Genomic DNA, 18,666 nt, shown 5'->3' on the forward strand with positions numbered 1-18,666 from the left:
TGCATTTCTAAATGAGAATTATCTGGATGGCTTCATACATTATTTAGTCACAGTTGACAGCGGCACCGGACTCTGATAAGGATGAGGGGAACACGCTCTGTCGTTCCTCGCCAATCTTCCTATTCTACCCTTTTCTTATTTTTGCCACATTGCAGAATTTAGTATTCCTCCACTTCATGGAAAGATAATCTGGTCGTATGGAGCAAAAACTCTTGGCCCTGGGGGGAGAGGAGTGATGAGTGGGAGACATGGAGGGAGTCGGGGAGAGGAGATGGGCCTTTGTTCTAGTATCCCTGTCTAGCTCAGCTCTCACATTACTGTATCCTACTGGATGTTTAAATACGCTGGATTTTCCATGGCTGTGTTCACAATCACAACACGTCTTCCTAAAGTGTGCTTTGCTCACTCACCTTCAGTGAAAAAGCATTGGATGTTGTTGAGAGAAAGTGAACGAGTGCACACTTTGGGTTGCGTTCTGATTCCCCACACTTCTTCCTAAAGTGTCCACTTACTCACTGCCCCCTCACGGCAAGTGCACACTTCAGGATAGAAGGGTAGAGAATTGGACTGTCTGCAGCCTAAGTGCCGACCACTAGATATTTTACATCTCTAATACATGCACTATTTATTGATGCGCTCAGCTTGTTCACAAATGATCAGCCCAGCTGAATGAGGTTAAGGTCTAATTGCTATTGATGATAAAGGGCCTGTTTTAAGAGGTCTATCGCTGCCGACTCTTCCAACACCGGATGGCCTGCTACCATTCAATATTCTACTGCATTCATTGGCCTGCTTCGAGAGGCTTACAGTGTAGACTATGTCGCCACTATTCAGTCTTCTCAATTTCATAAATTTCTAGCCTATAGGCTAGGCCTACTTTTTCTCAATTTCCATACTGTCTTCTAACTTACTGTGTCTTTTATCTTTGAATTAAAGTCAGGATCTAACAGGCAAGCCGCCAGTATATAAAATCTGTAGTGAGCAGTGATGATGATTATTACATTATTACAAGTGATTTGGTCTACGCAATGTGGCATGACATGCTGGTCCGAGAGGGGACTGATTACTTAGAATCAATTAATGTTTGTGTTCTGGGGCTGGCCTGTTCAAATCACGCATCTCCCAGACCTGTTCTTGTATTAGTAAAAACGTTTGTCTAGCAAAAAAGCCTTAGACTTCCATGTAAGAAGATGACTTATCCCCTAGCTGAGCAGCAAGAGTTCCAGTGTAACATAAAAAAGTAGTAGCTTAGTCTTCCAGATCTGACACAATAAACATGTTTTAAAGTGTAGCCTACTACCTTTTAAATGTATCTGGGAAAATGAGTTAAAAGTGTGTAAGAACCATCTGGCTTCAGTGTGCAGCAGACTGGTAGAAGTGTACTAGGCTCTGCGCGGTTCTCATGTCAGCTGTAACAATGTGAAATCCTCTGAATATGTTCCCCAGTGGAGAGCAGTGAGCACAGGGCTTCAGGGAGTGTCAGAACAGACTCTTCTACCTTCATTTCATTTCTAATCTCTCGCTCCACCCCCAGCTAATGAGGTTAGGCCTTGTCTGTTCTGCAGGCTTGGTGTTGTAAGGGCTTATGCCGACACAGCAGATTTGGGATAATGGGATTTGATCGATGCCCTCTTGATGTTATTACTCCCTTTCTGAGGTTTTTCTGCCATTGAAATCCTTAGTTTTTTTTTCGGGTCACCTAAATCCAAATTGTACAAAAACGCTTTTGTTAACTTAAACAACTTAAACCAGATATAAAGAATGTAGAGAAGATAATGGACCTATATATTTTTAGATGTCGTGCAAAAGAGAATATAACATTGCGGATAAAGTTCTGAATGACAATTTCATGTGTACAACATCTAAAGACGTGCATCACTATACTAAGAGCTTTGCCGTTTCTTAAAGGATGTTGGGGGTGTTTTTGGCCCTTTTGTATATGTTTTTTTGAGGGCCCCATACTACACAATGAGGATGAGGAAGTGATTTGCTGTTTGGGGTAAGTTTCTTTAAAACGTGAAATCACAAAGGTGTCTGGACCCTTCTATAACATGCCGTTTACATAGAGATTTGGTTGTAAAAAAAAAGATGACTTCTCCTTTAATTGCAGTCTTATGCCTGCTTGAAGTTCGACAGAGACACATCTCAGTTGATCACAATATACCCATTAGGCTATATATATAACCAGCTATTGTATATCAGTTTGGCTTCTTAACACTCAGAGGAGCACTAAACGTTATGTGGATATTTTGTCCTATGTCAAACCTAACTGATTCTTAAAGATGACAACACCAAGGGCTGCTAATTCATTTTGTACTGAAGTAAAAATCCTGAAGTGGAACACTGAGAATGACGACGTTCTAAGAACTCACTCTACACTCAGCAAAGGGTTAAACCCATGACATGTTTACGTGGCCCCTTAGAAAAGACAGTCAGTCTGTTGCGTTGCTGCAGCTAGAGCCGTGATGTCCATCAGCATGACCTTCTATAGCCCCCCCTATGGATTCCTCTACATGAAAATGTAGCCTAGTGGTTAAGAGCGTTAGGCCAGTAACCGAAAGGTCGCTGGTTCGAATCCCTGAGCCGACTAGGTGAAAAATCTGTCTGTGCCCTTGAGCAAGGCACTTAACCCTAATTGCTCCTGTAAATCACTCTGGATAAGAGCGTCTGCTAAATGACTAAAATATCAAAGAATCTCCCTGGGCTTAAAGGCGTCAACATGCTTCAGTTCAGCTAGGCGAACCAAGCGAGTGTGCTCACATACACAAAATACCTTTGCTTGAAAAACAAGAACAAAGCGGTAATAGTACTGTTTGTCCATTTTGAGATGCCGTAGCCAGTATACACTTCCTCAAAATAGTCAGAATGAATCTAAGATAACTCAAGAAATCGGTCATTAGTTTTGACTTTTTGCCAAGGAGCTCTTACGCTTTGAACACGCCAACTGTGCCATTGCGCAAAATAGTATGCAGCATTACATTTACATCATTTAGCAGACGCTCTTATCCAGAGCGACTTACAAATTGGTGCATTCAACTTATGATAGCCAGTGGGACAACCACCTTTTTCTTTTTGTGGGGGAAGAAGGATTACTTTATACTATTCCAGGTATTCCTTAAAGAGGTAGGGTATCAAGTGTCTCCGGAAGGTGGTCAGTGACTCCACTGTCCTGGCGTCGTGGGGGAGCTTGTTCCACCATTGGGGTGCCAGAGCAGCGAATAGCTTTGACTGGGCTTAGCGGGAACTGTGCTTCCGTAGAGGTAGGGGAGCTAGCAGGCCAGAGGTGGATGAACGTAGTGCCCTCGATTGGGTGTAGGGTCTAATCAGAGCCTGAAGGTAAGGAGGTGCCGTTCCCCTCACAGCTCCGTAGGCAAGCACCATGGTCTTGTAGTAGATGCAGCATCATCTAGATATGTGTGCAACAAAAGTTCAACATTCACCTTCTGCTACCATTTCTGTCAACCTGTTGATGCATACAGTTTGACGCATACGTTCGATAAATCCAACGTATGCACCACACAGAACGCACTGCAACTGCCTCTGCAACGCAGTGCTGCAAGGCAAACTCAGCGTTCCATTGGAAATGAATGTACTTCTGGTGTACCAAAATGCAATGACGCAGTCGGTGTGTTCGAAGCGTTAGTCGCTCAATTTTAAATCTAACAAAGATGTTTGGTGCAGTATTTTTCAATGAAACAATGTGCATGAAAACGAGTCGTCTCTCGTTGAATGACAACAGACTTTTATTGAAGGATCCCTACTGTTAACCAATCACAGACGAAGGGGCGTAGACTTCGGCTACCAACTTCGGCTTGCATCGAGAAAATGTTGTGTGCCTGAACTTCCGAAAAAACGCTTACCGAAGTCCGAAACGAACAAAAACATCACAAAATGTCGTCTCAATATATGCATGAACTCTCCCGAACTGTTTCGGCTGGGAAGCATGCAGACACCTTTAGCAGTGTGCAGCACTATGCAAGTAGGGCATCATTGTCCTGAGTGCCGTCTCCATGTGCTGCTTGACTTCACATTCTAACCGTGACACTCTGCTTGACTAGCAGGGACATACAGGAAATATACATAAAAGCATTATACTAGGTGCATGGAGAGGGGACATGAATGAAGATTAGTTCAAATCATAAATGTACAGGAGGAAAGATTTATTTGTCCATTTATTTCATGCCTATTTGTATTGGGTTATGTAGCTAACATTTACAGTATTAATTCATTGATTGACGAACCTAACCTATCGTTTCAAGAATGACTTCAAGGGAAAACACGTATTATTTCGGGATGATGTCCTTTTTGACTGATTACTAACGTTGTCTCTTCTCCCCCTCATCACTGTCTCTGCAGGCTCTACGTACAGTGTTCTCTCCACCATGCCATCAGACTCTGAGAGTAGCAGCTCCCTAAGCAGTGTTGGTAAGTATGGGGCCTAGGACACTTTCTCTCTGTGTGTGTGTTTTTAGTTTACCATGCTACCTCCTTAACATGCACACTCACTTACTCACTTTTGCAGCCAGAGCTTGACAGGGGTTCAAATGACTCAGCGCATCACTGGGTGTTACGTAAACCCTTAAGGGCCCAACCTGGTTCCAAGGATGACACATAATCCTCTGAGTTCCAGCCTGCTTGGCTCTGCCTGCCTGCCTGCCTGTCGGTCTGTCTCTTGGCCTGGCCCGCTCCTTCTGTTTCTGTTCTGGGAAGAGATGGAGGGAGGGAGGTAGAGAGAGATGGGTCTGTCTGTCTGTCGGCCTCCCTGCCAGGCCTGCTTCTGTTCTGGGAAGAGATGGATGGAGGGAGGGAGGGAGGTAGAGAGAGATGGGTCTGTCTGTCTGTAGGCCTCCCTGCCAGGCCTGCTTCTTTTCTGGGATGAGTGGGAAAGAGAAAAAAAAAAAGAGCGAAAGAGAGGGTGAAAGGAGGTAGAGAAAGAGGGGTCTGCTGTGAAAGGCGGGGAGTAGGCTTAGGGCTGTGGCGGTCTTGAAATTTTGTCAGCCGGTGATTGTCAAGCAAATAACTGCCCGTCTCATTGTAATTGACCGGTAATGAACATAAACACGTTTAGGATCTCCTGGCTTCCAAGCATAGCCTAAAAGCCACTGATGCAGACCTTTGGAACATCTACATTTTAAAAAGTCTAATAAATCTGTTTAATATAGCCTACACCATAACAATAAATCCATTATTTATTTTAGACTGGTCTAAAGAAACATGATATGAAGAAAATGTGGTCTGTTTCAGAAGAACAGAATAGCATACTCTGAGTTGTCCATATGTTAGGCTCTGATCTGGCTATGCCAAATGGCTGTGGGCTACACTAGTTCATTTAGCAGACAAGATTTGCTTAGAATTTCATGCCATTATTTCATATTATTTTGTAGTATGAAGAATACAATTGAACAAAGCTGAATAAAATAGAAAGGATATTTTCTCCAAATGATTTCCGAGGGAGTGCTCACATGCGGCTATTCTGTGTTGAGCGGTTAACAAAGAAACATGTCCTCTTATATGCTTAATTTAGGGTTATTTATGCAACTTTAGATGTGATGCAAACGTTGGGCTATGTGTTTTGATTTTTAATACATTCTAAGGCTGCATGATGCAACTAATGATTTGAAAAAAGTTGCATGAAAGGTATGAGCTCTGATGTTTCTTGTGCCAGTGGCTAGATGTGCCAAGCTTATAGAGACATACCCCAAGAGACTTGCAGCTGTAATTGCTGCAAAAGGTGGCTCTACAAAGTATTGACTTTGGGTGGGGGGGGCATGTTGTGTAAATCAAATGATTCAAACCCCCCCCCAAAAAAATCCATTTTAATTCCAGGTTGTAAGGCAACAAAAAAGGAAAAATGCCAAGGGGGGTGAACACTTTCGCAAGCCACTGTAGCTTTGTTTCTTGTGCAGGCTGCACACACTTCATCAGTCTCTCATTCAGAATGTGACAAGCATAATATTCTCAACAGGCCTCGAATTTCCCACCGGCAACCTCCTTGTGTGGCCGTAATGCCCCCTAAAAGATCAATGCCTTTTTTTGGCGTTGTGCCCTTGGGCTGAATATAATAATTATAATTCCCTTCTCCCAACTGCCGTGCTCCGAATCCCCTCTCACTCACATGGCTCTCTCAGATATCTCAATTCTTATTAACCAATACCCGTTACGTGATCGGTTCCTTCTCACAGGCATCTCAACTAGAAGTAGGCTACAAGTGAAGACAGACACATCGGGGACGCAACTGCGCGCGTCCCTCTTATTAAATTCTGAGGTGCATATTGAAGATGTTAGAAGAACTGTCCACATTTCGCCTACTTTTCATCAGCCAACAAGATGAGTAGGCCTAATGAACAGCAAAAGCACTAGCCTATGTCAATCTACTATCCCCCATAGTACAAAGGTTGACCTATTCTATTGGTTAACCTTTCCTTCTGTGTGAGAAATAAATATTCCAAACATACTCTGGGACAGTTGTGGGATGCGATAGATCCTAAATTAATACAACCACTAGCATCAAACATTTGAAAAGCAATGAGGCTGATGCAACAGATCAGAACGTTTTAGCTTTTTTTTTATTTTATTTTTATTTCACCTTTATTTATCCAGGTAAGCCAGTTGAGAACAGGTTCTCATTTACAACTGCGACCTGGCCAAGATAAAGCAAAGTAGTGCAATAAAAACAACACAGAGTTACATATGGGGTAAAAAAACATAAAGTCAGAAATACAACAGAAAATATATATACAGTGTGTGCAAATGTAGCAAGTTATGGAGGTAAGGCAATAAATAGGCTATAGTGCAGAATAATTACAATAGTATTAACACTGGAATGCTAGATGTGCAAGAGATGATGTGCAAATAGAGATACTGGGGTGCAAAAAGAGCAAAATAAATAACAATATAGGGATGAGGTAGTTGGGTGGGCTAATTTCAGATGGGCTGTGTACAGGTGCAGTGATCGGTAAGGTGCTCTGACAACTGATGCTTAAAGTTATTGAGGGAGATAAGAGTCTCCAGCTTCAGAGATTTTTGCAATTCGTTCCAGTCATTGGCAGCAGAGAACTGGAAGGAATGGCGGCCAAAGGAGGTGTTGGCTTTGGGAATGACCAGTGAGATATACCTGCTGGAGCGCAGACTACGGGTGGGTGCTGCTATGGTGACCAATGAGCTAAGATAAGGCGGGGATTTGCCTAGCAGTGATTTATAGATGGCCTGGAGCCAGTGGGTTTGACGACGAACATGTAGTGAGGACCAGCCAACAAGAGCGTACAGGTCACAGTGGTGGGTAGTGTATGGGGCTTTGGAGACAAAACGGATGGCACTGTGATAGACTACATCCAATTTGCTGAGTAGAGTGTTGGAGGCTATTTTGTAAATGACATCGCCGAAGTCAAGGATCGGTAGGATAGTCAGTTTTACGAGGGCATGTTTGGCAGCATGAGTGAAGGAGGCTTTGTTGCGAAATAGGGAAGCCGATTCTAGATTTAACTTTGGATTGGAGATTCTTTATGTGAGTCTGGAAGTTGAGTTTACAGTCTAACCAGACACCTAGATATTTGTAGTTGTCCACATACTCTAGGTCAGACCCGTCGAGAGTGGTGATTCTAGTCGGGTGGGCGGGTGCTAGCAGCGTTCGATTGAAAAGCATGCATTTAGTTTTACTAGTGTTTAAGAGCAGTTGAAGGCTACTGAAGGATTGTTGTATGGCATTGAAGCTCGTTTGGAGGTTTGTTAACACAGTGTCCAATGAAGGGCCAGATGTATACAAAATGGTGTCGTCTGCGTAGAGGTGGATCTGAGAGTCACCAGCAGCAAGAGCGACATCATTGATATACACGGAGAAAAGTGTCGGCCCAAGAATTGAACCCTGTGGCACCCCCATAGAGACTGCCATAGGTCCAGACAACAGGCCCTCCGATTTGACACACTGAACTCTATCTGAGAAGTAGTTGGTGAACCAGGCGAGGCAGTCATTTGAGAAACCAAGGCTATTTAGTCTGCCAATAAGAATGCGGTGGTTGACAGAGTCGAAAGCCTTGGCCAGGTCGATGAAGACGGCTGCACAGTACTGTCTATTATCAATCGTGGTTATAATATCGTTTAGGACCTTGAGCGTGGCTGAAGTGCACCCGTGACCAGCTCGGAAACCGGATTGCATAGCGGAGAAGGTACGGTGGTATTCGAAATGGTCGGTGATCTGTTTGTTAACTTGGCTTTCGAATACTTTCGAAAGGCAGGGCAGGATGGATATAGGTCTGTAGCAGTTTGGATCTAGAGTGTCACCCCCTTTGAAGAGGGGGATGACCGCGGCAGCTTTCCAATCTCTGGGGATCTCAGACGTTATGAAAGAGAGGTTGAACAGACTAGTAATAGGGATTGCGACAATTTGGCGGCTAGTTTTAGAAAGAAAGGGTCCAGATTGTCTAGCCCAGCTGATTTGTAGGGGTCCAGATTTTGCAGCGCTTTCAAAACATCAGCTGTCTGAATTTGTGTGAAGGAGAAGCGGGGGGGGCATGGGCAAGTTGCAGCAGAGGGTGCAGAGTTGGTGGCCGGGTTAGTGGTAGCCAGATGGAAAGCATATTTTCATAAACTATTAGGCTATTTCTTCACATTATAAGCGCAGCAATGTGCACACGGCAGTAGGCTATAAGCACTAATGTTCCAAAATGCAATTAGCGGGAAAACACTGTTCTCAAAAGTGACCGCAAATGCGAATTATTAATGTAATGCTTTATTATAAAGGTGCATTTTTATGGTGAAAATGATCTTCTCCAAACTTGAAACTCACGTGCCGCCTATGTATGCCAGTTAGGCTCTACAACGGTTGTAAAGCGAATTAATGTGCTTAAAATTTGGCCACTTTAGTTGTGATACAAACCTTATCAAAACATATAGGCCTATGTGCTAGGCTACATGAGGTGTGCGACTATGATTTGAAAAGGCATGCGCTGTTTCTTGCCTTACTGCACACTATAGGCGTCATTCACAAGTGATAATACATAGCTCACAAGTGATAGGCTAATATTGTCACCCATCAGACTATTCTTAATTTAATGTTGTCTTTACATATACTAAATAATATATGTGTGAATTAGTTTTGATTTAGAATGGACCATTATCATGCACCTGTGTCGGAACAGGGGCAGGGGAAAAAAATACATGTCATCTATGCACTTAAATAGCAAATGGAGGACACTTTTCCTGTGGTTCATTTTCATGCCAGCCAGTTAGGCTATACTCCTGTTTTAAAGCAAAGCAATGTGCTTAATATTAGGAAAGTTGATAAATAAATATAGTAGGCCTAGCCTATAGAAAGCTGATATTAGCTCTTTTTAATAGAGGCCATCAAAACTGTTTTCTCACGCAATTGCATAGCCTATAGAAATTTGTGCAACATGAGCTCATGGGCTCTCATGAAGTGTTTGATTAGATTTTTGAAAACATTTGCATTGATGTCAGAGTGATTAGCGGGACAGTAGTGCTGAATACCAGGCAGTTAGCGAGTTTGGTAGGCTACTAATGACCACCAGCAGCATCAGAGCTTGGAGAAGCCTAGTTACTGTGACTAAAAGGTCACGTGGAATTTCACTGCTGTCATGACTCGTGCCTGCCGGTGTGGTGGTATTATGATCACCGTAACTAGGTAGGCTAACTTAACACGTCCTGTATCACACCTTAGTCATGTTTAGGAGATCCAGGTGTTTCACCTATAGGTGGTCAAAAGGAAGAGACGCAAAGAAAGGTAGCTGTTTTAAAGGGATATTTAGCATGCTAGTAGATACCCATAGACTTCCAGTCATTGCGCTAATGCTAGTTAGCATTGGCTTGTGAAATTACCTCTAACTTCCTTCATACTGGACACAGAGACATAAAAATTGAATCCACTAGCTTATCTGACTCTTGGGAAGTAGTCATTGCCAAAATCCCGACGTATTCCTTTAAAGTATTAGGATAGAAAGAAAGAGCTTTTCTCTTGATCTGTAGGTCAATAAAAGGACCAAAGGAACAAATGTAATAACCGTAGCTAAGGGAACAGGGGAAATGATTAATTTCAATATAGACTATTCATCTTATACTTTCTACTACTTCAATTTACCTTTTTAAATTGTCTTTTTGAATGACTACACAAATACATTACTTAATTCAACACTATAAAAGTGCCCCAGAGACTCTGCATAAGCCAGACAGACAGAAAGTACCAGAAATATGTTTTATCAGATCTAAATCCCATCTCCAATATGCTGCTTGTCATTTTCCTGTCTGAGATTACCAGCATTGTTGCCTTGTAGATCTGAGGCTATTCTTGGAAAATGTGGAGATTGTAATGGAAAATATTAGAGGAATTTCATATCAGACAACCGCTGTGCTAAAGCAGTACTTTGATAGTGAATTGGTTCAGAATGTCTAGGACAAGACCTCAACCACTAGGTTTGTTTTGTCATAGTCCAGACTTGCTGTGTTGCATTCAATCATCATTTACTGGCCCAGTCTACTGGTGGTGGTAACTGGGTTTTTGAGAAACATTGTACTCCTACCCAACATAATACAGTATTAGGCCAGTCTAGTAGAAGTTCACCATTTTGCATGGGGTTCAAGTGAGGTTACTCTTTCCTGTTTGTCAGCTAAAATCCTAATTTGGGATTTGTGTGCTTAACCTCAGCCTTCACCTGAATAATACATTAATGTCAACTGAATATTCTTGCAAGTCTAATTCTTGTTTATGTAAAGAACTTGTTTAACTCAAGTTAAATGTCAGCTGTGTTAGGCCTATATAAAAACCCTATTTTACCCAGAATGAGACACAGGAGAACCAGATCAAGAATCACTTCAAGTTAGAGGTTCTACAATCAACGCTTGCTGAACACTAGTGCTCTTCCAATATGAAGGACTGAGCTTATAAAATGTTTATTTATAACCTAAGGTGTTTCTGTGTTTGTTGGTTGATATTATGATGTAAGCGTCCATTTCATCCTCTCCCAACCCCTCCCCTTCCTGTCCCGTGTATTCCGGTGGCGGTGAGCTGCTCTTGCCCCTGGTGACATACTCACTGTTGCAGGTTCACCCCCCGGTACCGGTAACGGCTCAGCCTCGTCCCCACCCCTAGCCCTCAACGACAACCGGCCAGCTGGTGACAACCTGGACACCATCCTGTTCCAGCTGCGCCATGTGACCCGCGAGAGGGACGAGCTCCGCAAGCGTCTGGCCCTGGCATCACCTGGCACCACCTTCGATGAGTGCAGGTATAGACAACCCCCACCCCCCACATGACTGAGGAGAGGGAAGAGCAGTGTGGAAAGTCTTTGTTCTGTAAATCAATGTATTCATCCAACAATTGGTCAAATACAACATCTAGACAAAAGTAGAGTAGATAACCTAAACTGAATGTCTCTAGGTAACAAGTAGTCAAAATACAAGATTTAGACATAGAATCCACTCTAGCTAATCATACAATTCAAGGTAGTTTATTCAGGCATGTTGTTATCCCTAAGCCCCTGAACTACAGCACACGGTCTGCTATGATTGACACTGTAACATTTGGTTAATTTCTCTCTGTGTCGTCATTACTTTGAGTTCAATGACCTGTAGGTTTATGATTGCTCATGTTTACAAACATCTTTATGAAGCATTCTGTTTCCTGAAGCCTATGTACAGAATCAAGAGGGATGCACAATAGTGAGTTCATCTCTCACAGGTAGACGTGCTCTCAGGGGAAAGGGCTCCAATCCCATGATATTAGTCAACAAACTGCAGACACTGCTATGAAGAGTGGTCTCTAGAAAGGTGCAAAGTAGCCCTGCCTCTGACTGAGTGTATTTAAGGTCCCATCAAGTCTATTGCCCTCTATCATCTGGCTTTAGGATCAATACTGTTGACAGAAATTGAAAAGTAACCATGCGGTAACCATCCTGTTCAGTTTATGAACGCCCTCTTGAGTTCCGGGTAACAGGTTGTTAAAAACGCAATTCAGAACAGGGAGGGACGCCTAGTGGATTTAAGGTGTGAGAGAAAGCACTGACCGAGAGAGAGAGAGACATATAGTTTGACATGACTCAGTTTTGACATTTTACCATTTTAATTAGAGCCAATTTAACCAAATGTACCAAGACAATTACAAGACAATCAAATTCCATTCAGAGTGCAAATTAGGAACCCTTCATACAGTTTGCTGAACTCCGCGGCTCTGGGTTGACACAGGCCGTCATTGTAAATAAGAATTTGTTCTTAACTGACTTGCCTAGTTAAATAAAGGTAAAATAAAAAAAATAAAGATGGATGCAGTTTCCTTGGGGTCCTCTGCATTTCGATGCAAAGCAACTGTATGCCTTTGTTCTATCTAACTCTTATATCTAAACTGACATTGGGCTTCCCTTGTAGACAAGGTCTCAGTTTGTAGTTCTTATGTAGTGATGCATCTTATTGCCTCCTTGTCTCCCCAAAGGCCAAATTCCAAAGCCAGCCATGACTATGAGCGTCTGAAAAGCCAGTGTATGAGGGCCATGGCAGATCTCCAGTCTCTACAGAACCAACACACCAAGACTCTGAAGAGGTGTGAGGAGGCCGTCAAGGAGGCTGACTTCTACCAGTGAGTAACACCATCATCACATCACTGATTGGGTTGGTCGACCGACTGACTGACTTGGTTGTTGCAAAAAACAACAACATGTAGTGTCTGGGGAGAGGTGGACGTTTAGTGGTCCTGGACTACACTGCCCAGCCTAATGTCAGGAATCCTCCGTTAGTCTACTAACTGTTTCTGAATAGACTGTAATTAGATGGGAATAATGAGAGGTTTTATGGCATCATTGTTTTACTCACTTAGACTGGAGAAGTGCCTGGTGCTGCATTTACACTAATTGAAAGAACATTTATGTGCTAATGGTGTGTTTCTACGAAATGTAATGGGGATTACCTAAATCTGAATTAAGGATTTGTACAGCAATATCGTTTATAGTCAATTGATAATGGAGTCATATCAAGTTATGTTCTATAGGCCTACCAAACGCTTCACTCAACCTACAGTATGTGTAGCCGTCATGCTTCTAATCACTTACTAGAGTTAACATCAACTCTAACAGAGAACCACATGTACTTCTTTGCAAAGTTCTATATGGACAAGATGTGGTAATCCATGGCATTAAATCCAGGCATGGAAGGTGCATGCGTGTGTTAAATCCAGGCATGGAAGGTGTGTGCGTGCGTTAAATCCAGGCATGGAAGGTGTGTGCGTGCGTTAAATCCAGGCATGGAAGGTGCGTGCGTGCGTTAAATCCAGGCATGGAAGGTGTGTGCGTGCGTTAAATCCAGGCATGGAAGGTGCATGCGTGCGTTAAATCCAGGCATGGAAGGTGTGTGCGTGCGTTAAATCCAGGCATGGAAGGTGTGTGCGTGCGTTAAATCCAGGCATGGAAGGTGTGTGCGTGCGTTAAATCCAGGCATGGAAGGTGTGTGCGTGCGTTAAATCCAGGCATGGAAGGTGTGTGCGTGCGTTAAATCCAGGCATGGAAGGTGTGTGCGTGCGTTAAATCCAGGCATGGAAGGTGTGTGCGTGCGTTAAATCCAGGCATGGAAGGTGTGTGCGTGCGTTAAATCCAGGCATGGAAGGTGTGTGCGTGCGTTAAATCCAGGCATGGAAGGTGCGTGCGTGCGTTAAATCCAGGCATGGAAGGTGTGTGCGTGCGTTAAATCCAGGCATGGAAGGTGTGTGCGTGCGTTAAATCCAGGCATGGAAGGTGTGTGCGTGCGTTAAATCCAGGCATGGAAGGTGTGTGCGTGCATGCATTTAAAGGGATAGTTTGTGGATACCATTTTTATGTCTCTTCGTTCGGTATGAAGGATGTAAGGGGTCGTTTTTTTAGCCACCGCTAACTAGCTTAGCGCAAAGACTGGAAGCTAGCTAGCTGTGCCCGACTATTTCCTGTCTTTGCGCTAAGCTAGTGCTAACGCTAATTAGCACTGGCGCGCAAAACTACCTATAGCTTCCTTTATACTGGATACAGAGGCATAAAAATGCTATCCACGAGTTCATCTGACTCTGAGGAAGTATATAAAGGGCTTCATTGCCACAATCCTGAACTATCATTTTAAGTGTGTGTCCTTGTGAGCGTGTGTGGTTAACGATGGAACTTTGGCTTACGAGTGTTTTTAACGATGCATCGTTAAAATAACGGCCGACGGTGTCACACCAGTTTCCCAAAACACCACGCAGTGCACTCGTTACAAAGTGAAAGTGTCATTACAGGAGCTGTGCCGTGCTGAAGATGATTCCAGAAGAGCTCGCTGTAGCTCTTAAATGACGTATGGCTATTCAGTCATCAATTTTTTTGAATCCCTTTTCCCATCAAGATAAATGTTCTGTAGCCTACTATGTACAGTATTTAAGTGTTTGCCATGTGTTACGATGTATTCTGTGTTTTTCTCGAGCTATTTTGTATGCCATGTTTGATTATGTAAATTCAGCATTTCTTCAGTTTGTGTAAACTGTGAGCAAGAATGAATAAAGCCAAAGTCAAGTCACTCGTTCCCTCTAGAAAATGTCAACGTGACAAAAATAGGATATGATGACAAAGGTTTTTGCAATTGCTCAAATAGTCATTGTAGCTAATGGCAGGCATGAATTGAGCTTCAAGTAGGCCTATATATATTCTACAATCAAATAATTAAACATGATGTAGCAAGTTAAGCGACGTTGCCATAGACCTAATGTTGACCTTTAGGTTATTGGTTAGGCTACAGTGAAATGCATGAGCTTTTAGATAATAGTAGCCTATAAGCTTAATAGATAGACTACAACTGAGCCGCTTCAATATTCCTAATGGCTTAATACTAGGTAGGTCTATCGATTGCACATACATGAAAGTGATGTCAATCTTTAGCCTAGATTATCTCAGTTTTAATTTTTTTAAATGTGTCCTTGCTTCGCTTGTTTATAACATAGCAAACTTTTTAGGCTAATTATATTCAACAATGAAGTTTTTGGCGGTCACAGAGACGGAAAGACATCTTCATTCAATGTTTAGCTGAGATCTTCTGTGTGTAAAGTGACATGGGAGGACAAACGGTGATCTAATGATGCACTTAGCTGTTCTATGAGTGCTCTGAGGCAGGCGTTAGATTACCAGCGATTTCAAGTGCAACGTTAATAAAGAGGGTTTTGGGAAACGGCTCAGAAATGTAAAGATGCTCTTACCAAGGTTCTAACTATGAACTTCGCCTTGAGGCTTTTGGAAAGCTGGGCCCTGGACAGGAGTCCGTTGTAAATGCAATATTGGCGCAATAATGGGCTGAGTTTGATTGGTTCTCTCAAATGTTTTTTTTTCTTTCCTGGGGGGTCGAGACTTCACGTTGTTTAGATTTAAAAATCCAACAGATGTATGGGAAGGTGGCGGCGCTCGGGAGCTGTGTGTGGTTGTTTGAGTGAGAGACACAGAGGACAACCAATCAGTAAAAAAGTAGAGCCCTCTTCATTATCGACACATCGTGCCTACAACACCAAGCAGCCTGGCCAGACTCTGAAGTCAGGAGGTCTGTTTGGCGTTAGCCTGACCACCATGCTCCCAGTGGAGAATCTCTACTTCTATTTGGACCGTGTTGAGAGATGTGCCATCAGTGTCCGGAAAGTGTCTTCCCCTCCCCCAGTTTTGACCTCTCCCTATCTGTCTCCAGTATGCTCCACAGCCGTGTGTTAGGAGACCAGTCTCAGCTGAAGGAGGAGCTGGAGGTGTTGAGGAGAGACACCACTCAGCTGGTCAGGGAACACAACCACCTGAAGCAGAGCTGTGAGGAGCTCCGCAGGCTGCACAGCGAGGACCAGAAGGAGGTGGCCGACATGAGGCTGCAGCAGCAAGAGGTACACACACACCACACACCACACACACACACACACACACACACACACACCCACACCACACACACACACCACACACACACACACACACACACCACACACACACCACACACCACACACACACACACACACACACACACACACACACACACACACACACACCACACACACACACACACACACACACACACACACACACACACACACACACACACACACACACACCACACACCACACACACACACACACACACACACACACACACACACACACACACACACACACACACACACACACACACACACACACACACACACACACACACACACACACCACACACACACACACACACACACACACACACACACACACACACACACACACACACACACACACACACACACACACACACACACACACACACACACACACACACACACACACACACACACACACCACACACACACACACACACACACACACACACACACACACACACACACACACACACACACACCACACACCACACACACACACACACACACACACACACACACACACCACACACCACACACACACCACACACACACACACACACACACACACACACACACACACCACACACCACACACACACCACACACACACACACACACACACACACACACACACACACACCACACACACACACACACACACACACACACACACACCACACACACACACACACACACACACACCACACACACACACACACACACACACACACACACCACACACACACACACACACACACACACACACACACACACACACACACACACACACACACACCACACACACCACACACACACACACCACACACACCCACACCCACACACACACACACACACACACACACACACCACACACACCACACACACCACACACACACACACACACCACACACACACACACACACACACACACACACACACACACACACACACACACCACACACACACACACACACACACACACACACACACACACACACACACACACACACACACACACACACAAGGTTGCTGTGACCTATACTTGGCTGCTGTGCTTTCACACACCCACAAATCACCTGAGAAGACTGCTGCAGTGGACAGGACGCACACACTGCTGGGAGATGCATACGGAGCACTTCTGTAAAGGGCAGTGTTTGAGGACAAGGTCACTGGCTCATGTAAAGGGTATGTGGGCCCCCCTATATACATGCTGTGATGTAGTCTGGATCAATACTGCCCTGGGGTCACACCTGCTCCCACAGTAATTACCACAGAGTCCAGCCTGACATACACAAACTGCCGGGAGGTTATTGCATTTGAATGATGAGGTGATTTTACAGGCCGGCAAAAGTGAAACCTAGGGGCTAGTTAGTTACACCATAGTACCTAAGGCTGCGTTTACACAGGCAGTCCCATTTTGATCTTTTGCCTAATTATTATTATTATTATTACATCCTTTGCCAATAATTGGGCAAAATATCAGAATTGGGCTGCCTGTGTAAAAGCAGTCTAATAGTCTTGAATAATCCATACTGCATCTGTTCACTGTTGCCCTCTGCTGATTAACTGGTGTAAAAATGAATCCATGCTCATTCTGGCTTGTTGATTGTTCCGGTGGCTTGGTTGTCCAACATGATGCTTTAGAAGAATAACATAGCCACACTCTATCAATCCGAAGAAATGCATGTATTATTTTAATAAAGCAACGTTTTTGAATGTGTCAACTCTGTATAATAAACATGAGTAATTCGTAATTTCACACAGAGACGGCAACTGAAGATGCACAAACTGTATGTGTATTTAGAAAAGCATCAGATGAATGACCATGTCCTTCCTCCAGGTGATGAGAGAGAACGGTTCATCAGAGGTTCTCAACAAGCTGTACGACACGGCCATGGACAAGCTAGAGGGGGTGAGGAAGGAATACGATTCGCTGAGCAAACGCTACGGTGAAAAGGTAGCCAATCACAACACGGACCTGAGCAGGCTGGAGCAGGTGGAGGAAGAGAACCGACGACTACAGAAACAGATGGACATGCTGCTGAAACAACGAGACAAGGCCATACACTACCAACAGCAGTGCTCTACGTCCATGAGGAGGTAAACACACACACACACACACACACACTGCACAATCCACGAGAAATGTCTATACACTACACACACACACACACACACGCACACACCTATACAGTACTACACACCTCTCCCTCTCTCCCCAGGTTTGACTCTGTACAACAGGAGCTGGACAAGTCTTCAACCCAGAACAAGGAGCTGCAGAGGGAGATGGAGCGGCTGCAGTCGGAGGTGACGCGCTGTAAGAACTTCCAGCTGAAGGCAGTAAAGGACTGTGAGAAGTACAAGGAGGAGAGGGACTCTGTGTTCAACGAGTACAGGCTCATCATGAGCGAGAGGGACCAGGTCAGAGAGAAATACATATATTACATTAAAGCCCGGTTTCCCGGACACCAATTAAGCCTAGTCCTGGACTAAGAAGCTACTTTCAATGTATAATCACCATTGAGTATGCTTCTTTTGTCGAGGACTGGGCTTAATTTTTGTCCAGGAATTCAGCCCATTATTATTTTATACTAAAACTGTAATACAATAATAAAGTGGTTTATTAAACTCTGTGGAACAGGTGATCAAGGAGCTGGACAAGCTGCAGACAGAGCTGGAGGCTGCAGAGGCCCGCCTCAAAAACACCTCGTCTGAAAGGATGGTGGCCAGTGAAGAGATGGAGGCTCTCAGACAGGTAATCATCAATAGGTTAATCAATTAATATATCTTA

General features: G+C 43.9%; 1 protein-coding gene across 2 annotated transcripts in view; it reads left to right on the forward strand.

Moving 5' to 3' along the window:
• LOC121553187 (disks large homolog 5-like) overlaps positions 1 to 18,666 on the forward strand; it is an 87,784-nt gene that overhangs the window by 15,841 nt on the left and 53,277 nt on the right. For both annotated transcript variants that reach the window (XM_045211559.1, XM_045211560.1), the window contains exons 2-8: positions 4,357 to 4,425; positions 11,051 to 11,234; positions 12,434 to 12,577; positions 15,658 to 15,841; positions 17,716 to 17,975; positions 18,098 to 18,296; positions 18,517 to 18,630. In XM_045211559.1, the coding sequence (XP_045067494.1) occupies positions 4,357 to 4,425; positions 11,051 to 11,234; positions 12,434 to 12,577; positions 15,658 to 15,841; positions 17,716 to 17,975; positions 18,098 to 18,296; positions 18,517 to 18,630 (1,154 nt within the window). The remainder of the gene's footprint in view (positions 1 to 4,356; positions 4,426 to 11,050; positions 11,235 to 12,433; positions 12,578 to 15,657; positions 15,842 to 17,715; positions 17,976 to 18,097; positions 18,297 to 18,516; positions 18,631 to 18,666) is intronic.

This window comes from Coregonus clupeaformis, chromosome 37, assembly GCF_020615455.1.
Source record: "Coregonus clupeaformis isolate EN_2021a chromosome 37, ASM2061545v1, whole genome shotgun sequence".
NCBI lineage: Eukaryota > Metazoa > Chordata > Actinopteri > Salmoniformes > Salmonidae > Coregonus > Coregonus clupeaformis.